The following is a 12082-nucleotide window of genomic DNA, read 5'->3' as shown; positions in this document are numbered from 1 at the left end:
TGATTTTGTGAATCTACTATTTATTATTTTGTTTTTTTTATTATTTTATTTAATTTCTCTATTATATATCTCTAATATCTAATCTAATACTATAATCTATACTATAACTATAAATATATGAGTTTCATTTGAGACCAATTTTATTTTACCCTTATGCCTACCCTTTTCTATAAATATATTATTATTATTACATATATAAATATATGAGTTTAATTGTGAATTTACATGTCTACTCTTTTCTATTAATACTTCATAATTAATGTATTTTTTCAAATTATCTATTTATGTGTCTCTTCAACTAATTAATTAATTCATTTAAAATATTATATCATGCATTTTTTCAAATAAAAAAAATTAAAATTTTGTGCATCTACTATGTATTATTTTGCCTTGTTTTGATATGCACTGTTTCAAATAAAAAATGATAATTTTGTGAATCTACTATTTATTATTTTGTTTTTTTATTATTTTATTTAATTTCTCTATTATATATCTCTAATATCTAATCTAATACTATAATCTATACTATAACTATAAATATATGAGTTTATTTTACCCTTATGCCTACCTTTTTCTATTAATACTAAATAATTAATGTGTTTTTTCAATTATCTATTTATGTGTCTCTTCAACTAATTAATTAATTCATTAAAAAAATTATATCATGCACTTTTTAAAATAAAAAATTAAAATTTTGTGCATCTACTATTTATTATTTGGCCTTGTTTTTATTTGATATGCACTGTTTCAAATAAAAAATGATAATTTTGTACATCTACTATTTATTATTTGGTTTTTTTATTATTTTATTATATCTCTAATATCTAATCTAATTAATACTATAAATATAAATATATGATTTTCATTTGTGACCAATTTTACCCTTATCTAATATAATAATACAATCTATACTACAACTATAAATATATGAGTTTGATTTGTAACTAATTTTACCCTCTTATTTATTTTTGTTTCATAAGGTTGTTTATGTCATTTTTTGCACAAACTTAATAGAGTCATTAATACTATAAATAACTCCACCAAATTTCATAACCTTGTAGTTTGAATGTTTAGTGGAAAATGATATTTCTAGGAAAAATAAGAGCTAATTTTTTTATTATTTGATGTAAAGTGGAAGGTTTTTTGATTGATGCATGATAATTGGATCCGTGTGTTTATTTAATTATTTCGGTAATGTGTGTTAAATATTATAATCGGCTACCCACTTTAATTTTTGTGAAATTAATGTTTTTTTTCCTTTTCATAAATATAAATAAATTTTGATTTCATCTTCGTGTCTTTGATTTTATTTCAATATGAAAGATATAAAGGCGTCTACATTTTTCCGATTTGGTTTCCATATTTTAATTTTTTTTAAAAAAGTAATTTTACGTGTAATTTTTTGCTAATAGTTACAAGTAGAATAAAAAAGTATAAAATCAAAAAAAAAATCCACAAGTGCCTTTAAATATGTCAGTAAATATCATTTTTTTTAGTTTCTTTCCAATGAAACTGGGTATTGAAACAGGTAGATTATAAATGCGATTTTGTAAATTTTTCTAAAGTTTATTTGCACTAAAATTTGATTAGTTGATTTATTTTCAATTTTATTTATATATTTTATTCTTCTATATATAATTTATTTGTGGTTCATAAGGTTGTTGTGTCATTTAATGTTTTGTACTAAATTAATATAGTCATTAATAGTATACTTAACTCTATCAATTTTGATAACCTTGTAGTTTGAGTGCTTAGTAGAAAATGATATTCCTAAGAAAAAAATAAGATCTAATTTTTTTTATTATTTGATGTATAATGAAAGGATTAACTGATTGATGCATTCGAAGCATGTGTTTGCATTTAATTATTTCGGTAATGTGTGTTAATTATTATGACCGACTATCCATTTTTTGTGAAATTAATGTATTTTTTTGTTTCCTTCTCATTTTTCCTAAATATAAATAAATTTGTCATTCATTTTCTTGTGTTTGATTTTTTACTTCGATATCAATGATATAAAACGTCTACATTTTTATGTTTGGCTTCTAGATTTTTTTGTTTTTCAACCTTTACATATAATTTTTGCCTAATAGCCACAAGTAGAATAAAGAGATTAAAAAAAATAAAAATACTTAAAAAAATCCATAAGTGCCCTTTAAAATATGTCAATATATGTCATTTTTTTAGTGTGTATTTCCAATGAAACTGAGTATTGAGAGCATGTGTATTTTAAGTGTGCTTTTGTAAATTTTTCTAACATTTATTTGCAATATAATTTTATTAGTTTGATTTATTTTCAGTTTTATTCATAGAAAAATAAATTAATGAGAAGTTTTAAATGATATAAATTACTTTATACTTTTGAATTTAATGTAGATATATATAATATAATATTAATTATAGGAAATTTTTTTTACATATGACGTTTGATTTTTTTTTTTCTTAAAACACATATTATATTTTTTGTTTTAAAATAGTGTTTTTATTACACATATTTATTTAATTGATCATATATATCATGAGAAATTTTATTTCCCATGAAATTAATTTTCATCAATATTAATTTACAAAAAAATCATTGTAACATAAAATTAACTATTTATATTATGTAACTCTAAAAAAATAGAAAAAGGTTTTAAATGATTGAAAATTTCGCACAAACATGAGTGATATTGAATTTAATAACAATTTTAGGGTTTCTATTTAACATTAATACGATCATTTTTTTAATTAATAAAATTTTTCGAGGCATAGAGCTTGAGTTGTTGTGCAGTTTAAAAGATTTGAATTGCACCGTCACCACCGGCTATAGCTATTGGTAAGTGCCATACAATCGGTCGTACATTATTTTTATGATAATACTACATGTTCATGGAGAGTTACACGTTTACACATTACACTTACAATTACATGATTATCCCTAATGCATTTTTGAAATTTTTTTTTTCCAAATAAAGTGTTGGGATAATCATGTAATTTTAAGTATAATGTGTAAATACTCTATATGTCCAAATTATGTAGGTCACGTTTTTTTTTTGTCTCAAATGTATAATAATATTTATTACACTCTTTGACTAATATACATTTATTAATTGTATCTTGAAAATTGTACAATTATTTTTTGAATACATTAAATAGGGATAGAATGGAAAGTTTGTACAGAATTTGTTTTTCAATATTTTTTTCTTAATCCGTGTGAAAAAATAGGTCTATATAATTAGGACGAATGCAGTATTTTTTTTTTACTTGAGAAGAGTTGTCCTTACATCAATATTACACAAAAACACGTATTGAAAAGTGTCTTATTTGGATATGTGAATATATATGATTTATTGTAATGCACAACGTTTTTTTTTATCTAATGTTATTTGCTCTTTAGATTGATAAATACTCCTAAAAATAGTATTATTAAATGGATTTAAACAATATCTAAATTTCGTGATCATGTTTTCAACCATTAGTCATCCACGTGCAGCGCACGTACACTATCCTAGTATATATATATATATATATATATATATATATATATATATAGAGTTTTGCTATCCTGCCTACCCACCATGCCCACCTAATGTGCCCACCATGAGGTGTCACTCAACTATTAGACGCACAATTCATCGCATACAATAGTTGAGTGCCACCTCATGGTGGACACATTAGGTAGACACGGTGAGTGGGAGGATAGCAAAATTGTATATATATATATATAAAAAGTGATATTATTTATAACCATGGTTCGGTATCTTCCATTTTTTCTCTGTTGAACAGTGTGATGATGTTGGTCTTCATGGGACCAGGATAATAATCTACAATCTATGGCATGATGATCAAGGAAAAATCGAGCTCGATTTTGAGTCTGATCCAGAGGTTCATGTTTACTCTGAAATCGATTATAATCATATCTTGTGCTCTAATCAATTGGGGGTTTTTTGTTCCCTCTCCAGGAATGGTCATATTTTGTAAGTTTAATGTTGATCTTTACCGTGTTCAATGCTGTCAAGGACATTTGGATATCTGCGAAGGAAACCAACACAAAAATGCATCGTCGGATGACATTAAGTGAACAACATCTGGCTAATCGTCTTCGCTGTTCACTCCGGGTATGTTTGGGTGTTGTGAAATATTTTACTCTTTGTAACGTCTCGATAACATGGCTTAACCTATTAAATGCCTTTGTTTTCTCACCCCTGCAGGCATTTTTATCAATCTTATACTTGAGAATTCCACAGAACTTCTTCATATTATTGCGCCGAAGAGTTGTTATTTATCACAGCATTGCGAATGATCTCAAATTTCCCGAGTTCATATTGTATAAGCCACACAATGTCGAGGTTGGGAAAACTTTCATTGTACTCATTATTAGGGGGAGAAAATCATCATATCTATGTCAATGCCCTTATACATTAAAGGCAGTTCATTGAAACAATTGGGCACAACCTTTCTGGTTTTGTTTTGGACTTTGATATTGTTAAACTTGATGAGACAACAATTCTTTGTTTATGAATGCAGGGCCAGGTTGTTACGACAGTTGGGTTTCTGAAGGAAGCTCCGAATGTGAATATCCATGGCTTCAATGTTTACCATAAGAATAGATTGATATTGGTAAATATATTTCAGCTAATTTTGTTCTTTGCCAGTTGTATAATACATCAGAGAATACTCCTGGTATGTCTTGTGAAAAGAACCTTTTTGGAAAATAAACTGTAATTTTTTGAACTAGAGAATGATTGATCGGTCAATATTTTGTCATGTAACACACATTTACTTGGCTCACTAATTTTGCGATTATAATTCTGCACATTAGTCATCTTAACATCCAATAAGTAGGCCACAGTGAAATCAGAGCAACGTCAAATTCCAGGGATGATGCTTTCTGATGAAATGAACGCATGCGAGCTTATATGCTTGACGTTATGTATATGTGTTGAAGCTTTTGTTAATATCTTTCGAAGATGTTGATTCTGCCTTTTGAATGACTTGAGAAATCTTCTTTTGTCCAATTCTGTTTGATTGAGAATGTACTCTCACCTTGTGGACAAAAACCATATAGCAATTATATAAATATGAAAATATGAATTATGATGGCAATTATCTTATCTTATTTATTTTTGTATGCCTCCATCTTAAATCTCACCCTCAAACACACAAAAGATGAAAAAGATTTATGTAGCTAGAAAAATCAACCAGACACATGCAAAGAATTCTCTTAGGTGTTTATTAATGCATGCATCTTACACATGCATCTCATATTCTTTGCTTTTGCAGCCATTTTGGCATGTTGTAAGCTATGCCTGCAGCAGAGGCAGAGGTGTTGTGGGTAAGTGTTTTGTATCCTGTTGCTTCTTGCCATATTTGATCTTATTGTGCCAGGTTTCTGTCACCTGACTTGCTATAGGGTGTGGCAGGTGTTTTGGAAGCGAATTTCATCGAGCCGACTCACAATAAACAAGAATTTGAGAGAACTCCAATTTTCCAAAAGCTTGAAACTCGCTTGAAAGAAATGACTCAGGAATATTGGTAAGTGATTGGCTTTAGAAAACTGGTGGAGTTGTTTTATTAGATAGTATTGGCTTTTAACTTATCTTCAGCACTTGGAACAAAATGAGTTGAGAAGTATATGTACATCTGCTACTTTTTCACAAATAATGTGATTCTTTAAGAAAAAAGAAAATGTTCTCCTGTTTGTCTCTGTTATTTATACTATATGTTGTCATTTACAGTGGTTGTATCGCATCTTGAAGAATTCAAGATTTGGTCGTTAATGTTGCTTATGGCTGTGGGAGAAAGATGAGATTCATTTGGGCTTATGAACATTCTTGAAGTTTGACAGGGATTATCATTGTGGATATATTGGTTACCAAGCTAAGAAACAACCCCGTCCAGCAATTGCACAGTTCTCTTCTGATTCGACACAAGATCGTGGCATGTATCAACCTATTTTGTCGGGTAAAGATTCCTTTGTAGCTGCTGGACATGAAGTAAATACCTCTTTGAATCACATGGCACCAAATCATGGTAAGGTTTTAGAACTCAATATATGGTGATGCTCAATCTTGAAGGTAGAGGGAAAAAAACTCTGAAGATGGTCATGCTTGTGCCTAACTTGAAGATGTCTTGCATTTTGATTGCACAGGAGTGGTTCTGAAAAGGAAAGGGGATGATCGCGCGATTGAATCTGAAAGGGAAAAAAAGATGGCTGTGAAAGGGCCCAGGACAGCTTCTGTTGTGCATGGTCAACGTGTACAGGTATGCGCATGTTGAATGCTTTTAGTCATCTATGGCCATCATAGAAAAATCTGGATCAAAGAAATTATTTGAACACGTATTAATTTAACAATTAAAATTTAATAGAACAGTTGAGGGAGAAAATATTGGAGTTGTGGAAAGGAGGTAAGTGGGAACTCGGATTAATTTGTTGGGAATTAGATAGCAAAAAGGCGTTATGTGAGGGTTATATTTGGAAGTTCACATAAAAATACCAAATTTAGTGAAAGCTTCGATTATGTTGACCTGTTTTACATTATTCATCTGTCGCTCTTCATATTTTTTATGAGGAAATATCTGGCCAACTTTTACCTCCTTTTGTAGCATTCTGTTGCTCCTACAAACATTTTGGAACCCCAGGAGGCTGTCAACATAATTCAAGAAAATCAAAAGCGCCTTGCACAGTAAGTATAAATGTTGTTTGATTGCTTTAATGAAATACCTAGGAATTTTACCTAGCTAAGCTTAACACCAAGTGGCAAAGTGAAGCCAACCAAAATCTACTGGGACCTATGATTTACACTCTTAGTCCTTACTCTTGCCTTTTTTTTAAAATAACAGATGTGAAGAATATGAGAAGTCTGAGGAAGAACTCAATATCAAGGTATGCCAAATCACCGAGTGCCAATTGCCTTAAGCCTTTAACCTTCATTGCCTCTTTTTTTGTGGGGATTGGGTGCGTGTTCAACTTCACTTGAGCTCTGTATTTAATTTTGTGGAATCCCAATTACACATCCATTTCTGAAATAATTTATGGGGAATTAGTTATGAAGAAGGTAAGTTTGTGAGAAATGAGAATCAAGAAATTAATGTGTATGCACACGGAGACTCACATGAGCATGTGGGATGGGGTGTTTTTTAGTGAAAAATGTCACAGTTGCTTTGGCTATGCTTCTACGATAGTGTGTGTGTGTGTAATTAAGTTAAAAACAGCATCAGTATATTTAGGTTCAAGTAACGCAGTAATATGGGGCGTAAACTCCAAATTCACACAATTTACACGACGGTATATGAAAATAGCGATCCAATTTGGATTGTAGAGTCCAACATTCAAAAAGCCTGCCCCTAATGAGACTGAAATGATTGAGCAAAATGATAAGGGTCGTTTGCTTGGCTGTTAACTTCTAAAAGGTCTTTGGTCCTTTTCTTTTTCTAATTATTCTTATTGTGTCTTCTTTGATCAGGTGAAAATCAAAATTTTTTGTGCGTGTGAATGCAGGTAACACGTCTTAGGGCAGAGATACAGGAAGCAAAAAGGGAGTATGGCCGGTTGCTGCTTGAATCTAAATTTTTGGAGAGGGTTAAAAGGGAAAATAATCGTCTAACATAGGCCAGCCTATTTTTTCAGAAATGTTTTCTTTCCAATTTTTTTTCTTCCAATCTCCCCGTCTGTATTAACTTCTAATTTTGTTTTCATCATTTCTTGGTCATTTAGTGCTGCAATTTTCAAAATATGCATAAAAGTTATTTGTTTTCTTGTCACTGGTTTCTGAGTATTTCATCAAAAAAAAATTCCCTTTCTGGTTTTGCGAAGAAAATATCATGACCCCAAACCACGTGCATTGTGAAACATAATTCTTGGTTCAAAACGAAGTCCATAAAAACATTCTTCAAAACTCAAGTTTCCTAACATCTTGGTAGGTCAGATGAAGTGTGTGTATACGTTCTTTTAAGTTTCTTATAACTTGTGATTTATGAATTCCGATTTAAATCTGAGAATAAAACTTTTGGTTGATGCCCTGAAAACAAATACAACATTAGCTAGTGTTATAAAAATTCTGTAGAATTTGATATTTTTTGCACGTCTGATGAATACTAATTCCATGTAAATAATGAAGAATCGAAAACTACATTATTGTCGGGGAAATTCAAACTGTTCTTACCTAAAAATAAATATTTAATTATATTTGTGAGATCTGTTGAGAAATTAATTTAATCAATATATATCTATAAATATCTACTTTTAAATTGACTTTTAGCTGATAATTGTTCTTTTATTTTCATAAAATAATCTTCTTTTTAAATCTTGCAATTTCATCTTTATTTATATCTATAAATTTAGTTTTTTCTTTATCAATATGTAGTTAAAAAAATCATTATTTTGAAAATAAAAATTATCGTGATAAGATAATTATTCAAAATTCAAAACTCTTAAAACAAGTGAATATTTTCAAGACTAGACGCATAAAATTAAAAACGCAGACATACATTCAATGAAGAAAAAAACAATAACAAAAAAAATAAAATAAATTATCCTGTCAAAAGCGGATAAAATCTATAGAATAGAAGCGTTCCACATTCTTTAAGGTGATACAAACCATGAAGTAGAAGTAGAAGTCGAGGCATTCTTCAATATGCTGGCCACTATTGTATCTAAAAAAATATACAGCATCATGCAAGGAAGATTAATTGAATCAAATAATCTTCAAACGCGCACATACCACACGAACGAATTCGTCCAAATGTTACAAGCTTTTCAACATATCCATTCCAGCTTTCAAGCCAAAAAAACAAGTCTTTCAATTTCCAAGCCCTTTCTGTTCAAAATGTTATATGAACAATTCATTCCTCACTCCAATACTTTCATTTGAAGTCCTTAATTCATTTCACAAATACGAGGAGGAAAAAGGGGCATGGCGATTCCTTACTCGAAGCATACTTACTATGCATCAAACATAATAGATCAGTGGTCTGTACTCTCTTACAAATCCTTGAAATTGATCAAGAGCTGATCCATCTGAGGCTGGTGCCGCCTTACCTAACCGATCAAGAAACAGTGATTTGAATAAAATCATTTATCATTGCTGCCAGTAGAATGTGCTTTCTAGTGTTGTAGCCTGACATATTGCTATGCAATATGAAGTATTAAAAATTTCAATGGGGGAAGGGGGATCAAGATCAAGATGATAGCGGAAAACTAAACTAGTTGGCTTACTTTTACACCAGCCATAGATAGAAGCTTGTGAGATGCAACATAGGCAACGTCTGGATTATCCAGTCTCTTCTCCACATAGTAGATAACTTCTGAAACACCTGACTGAATACAAAACTATCCATTACCAAAACCATCAAGCAAAGGTGCTTGGAAAAGATATAATCAAAGCAGTGGAAACTGGAGGGAAAAAATAACAATCTGAAAGAAATTGCTGATAACTACAATGGCGAGTACTAACTTTCAACATCTTTCAAATATGATGCACCCGTTTTAAGCTCTATGCAAAAGTACACCTTGATACATGGGTTTCATAAGAATTGTTTTCATGACTGACAATAGCAGTGGATAACAAAATATTTTAGTTTGGGAAAACACATCCAAAAATAAAGTTATGTTTGCTAATTGATCTGCAGATCACCACAACTAAGATCACCCATCTTATAGGATCAATTGTCACGAGTGCATTATCATCGGGACAAAAACACAATAAGAGAGTGGTGGGTGCAATAATTGCAACCCCCCGCAAGGAGCAACAATACCATAAACTATAACTTTTGGTAAACGACGAACACTTGAATTTATAGAGCTCAGCTTAAAAAAAGGTTCAATTGGGTAAAAACCCTCTCAATATTAAGCACAAAATGACAATCACTCGTGGAGCTAATGTGAGACATAAACATGAGAAAGTGGATCATAAAGATGCAAGAACCCAAAAATCATTTAATAGAACATTGGGCTTGTGCTTACAAACTCCAAAGACGTAGTAGTGCTCACCTGAATAATTATCTTTGCACACTCGTTGCAAGGAAACATCGTGACATAAAGCCTCTGTAGTGGTAAATGACATAAAATATTGTCAGAAATGTCAAAGAAAGAAATTAATGCTGGCGAAAGTAAGATAAGATTAGAACTAACTTGCCCTTCAGCAGATGCATGATTTGTATTTAGAATAGCATTGACTTCAGCATGACATACATAACTGCACGAGGCCACAAACAACGATCAATTGAAACTTTGGGTTTAACTGAGGAAATGACAGAGGAAGAAAACAACATCAAGAGTTCAGAGAAAAACACTCCCAAACATTATTTGAGGCAATAAGCTGATTTTTTGAATGTTGTAATGTGGTACTTACGGATACTTTGTTTCGAGGGGATCCCCATTCTTGGATTTCTATTAGAACAGGGAAAAAGTAAGATAGGCACAAACAAGCATATAAATTGGATATATAAAGATAAAGAAAACTACCAACCTTAAGCTTTTCGTCTGAACAACCACGAGGGAATCCATTATAACCAATGCCTACACTCAACCAACAATCAAGATAAGCTGAGATATTTTTCTTTTTACTGACTACAGGATTTGCTCAAATAAGATGTTGGATCCACAGTAATCTTAACATGATGTTGTGCTTGCAAAACAATTTCATTCCCCTAAGAAATCTTACCAAGAATTATTCCCTTTTCACTCACCAAGCAAGCACCAACCTGTAGTACAGCGGAAAAGTAAACCAAAAGCGGGTTAAAAAAAAAAAAAGAATCTGATAAAATCAAAAGTTAATCTAAAAGAAAATATAAACAAGATAGACCTGTCTATTTGGATCCTTGGACCTCTCAGCTGAAAAACGGTTGACACCATTTGAGATTTTTTCAAAATCAGTCAAAATCAACATAATCAGTCGAAATCAGTCGACAAGGCAGTCCAGTTCAATCTACAGTCATAATTTCTTCAAAATCAGCCAAAATTGAACATACTTGGTCAAGATCAGATCAATTCCATATCAATCAGATCAACTACGAACACAACCAGATCATTGGACGAGGCCAGATCAAAGTAGGACCAGACCAGATCGAAGTTGTACCAGACCAGATCGGCCAGACCGGATCAATCAGAGAAAGAAGAAAAGAAAAGAAAAAAAACACGCTCTATCCTCTTTAATATTTTAAATAAGAGACAATATAGGCTTTTTGTTCAAAGGTCTATCTATTAAATTAAAAACAAGATCCGATTTTTGGGAAGTTCTATGCTGCCCTTGGAATTGCTATCCCAAGGGCAGATCAACGACCATGATTTGATCTGCAGATCAATGGCCGTTGATTTGGGCAGATGGACAACGTTCATCTGCCAGCTAAAAATTCCCCCAATATCCTTCATTTTTCCGTTATGACAAATACCTACCAAAATGAAGGGCTAAATAGATTATAGCAAGAAAAAAAAACATTGTCCACACATATTTGCACCTTGTGTTTCACAGCTCGTACTTTGATTAAATCTCGACCAAAAAATTCCCTCCTTTCCTGTATTTAACTTACCACCAACAAATAATAGTAATATAGGACGTGATTACGGACCAATAGCATACCCTTTTCGTTTCGCGGGATCAAATGGGCTCTGAGGCGAAGATTTCCTCTTGCTGTCGCCGTTCTCCGAGCTGTGGTCCTTGGAGGTCCTGGAATTGAAGTAGACGGCGACGGCAAAGGCGGACGCCGCCGCAGCAAATACCGTGGCTGCGGAAGCCACCATTATTTCTTTCGAATTCATAATTTTATCAGACAAAGGAAGGAAGGGTGTGAATTGCAAAAATAGAAGCTGATGTAAAGGTGGCGGGAAAGAGGAGGGAAAGTCTACTTAAGTTATTGGGCTCTGTATGTGCAACAAAATTTCAGCCCAACTCCAATTTTAACTTCCAAATTTTATTTTATTTTAAAAAAATGAAATTCTTATTTAAATTTAAATATTAAAAAATGACGTTTTAGATATTCTTTTGGGCGTAATTATCTATCATTATCTGAATTCCATTTTTCTTCTCACTGAACCCCTAACCTTTTCCTTCGAACAATTTTACTCGTGCCCTTGAAATTTTCATTACAGGAACCATGTCTC

The 12082-nt window shown here is 31.5% G+C and overlaps 1 protein-coding gene and 1 pseudogene across 1 annotated transcript; one reads left to right on the top strand and one right to left on the bottom strand.

The window, feature by feature from the left end:
• The first annotated feature begins 3824 nt into the window (after positions 1-3824).
• LOC140878933 (protein MICRORCHIDIA 6-like) lies at positions 3825-7781 on the top strand. Its single transcript, XM_073282573.1, has 10 exons — positions 3825-4100; positions 4194-4331; positions 4510-4602; positions 5266-5317; positions 5406-5517; positions 5831-6015; positions 6134-6246; positions 6589-6668; positions 6826-6868; positions 7484-7781. The coding sequence occupies exons 1-10, from the start codon at positions 3969-3971 to the stop codon at positions 7592-7594; spliced, it is 1059 nt and encodes a 352-aa protein (XP_073138674.1). The 5' UTR covers positions 3825-3968; the 3' UTR covers positions 7595-7781.
• A 680-nt stretch (positions 7782-8461) lies between these two features.
• LOC140874737 (uncharacterized) lies at positions 8462-11740 on the bottom strand (annotated as a pseudogene).
• Positions 11741-12082: the final 342 nt, after the last annotated feature.

Source organism: Henckelia pumila, chromosome 1 (genome assembly GCF_033568475.1).
Source record: "Henckelia pumila isolate YLH828 chromosome 1, ASM3356847v2, whole genome shotgun sequence".
Taxonomy (NCBI): domain Eukaryota; kingdom Viridiplantae; phylum Streptophyta; class Magnoliopsida; order Lamiales; family Gesneriaceae; genus Henckelia; species Henckelia pumila.
Note: the sequence above shows the minus strand (reverse complement) of the source record. Positions and strands in the feature narration are given on the sequence as shown.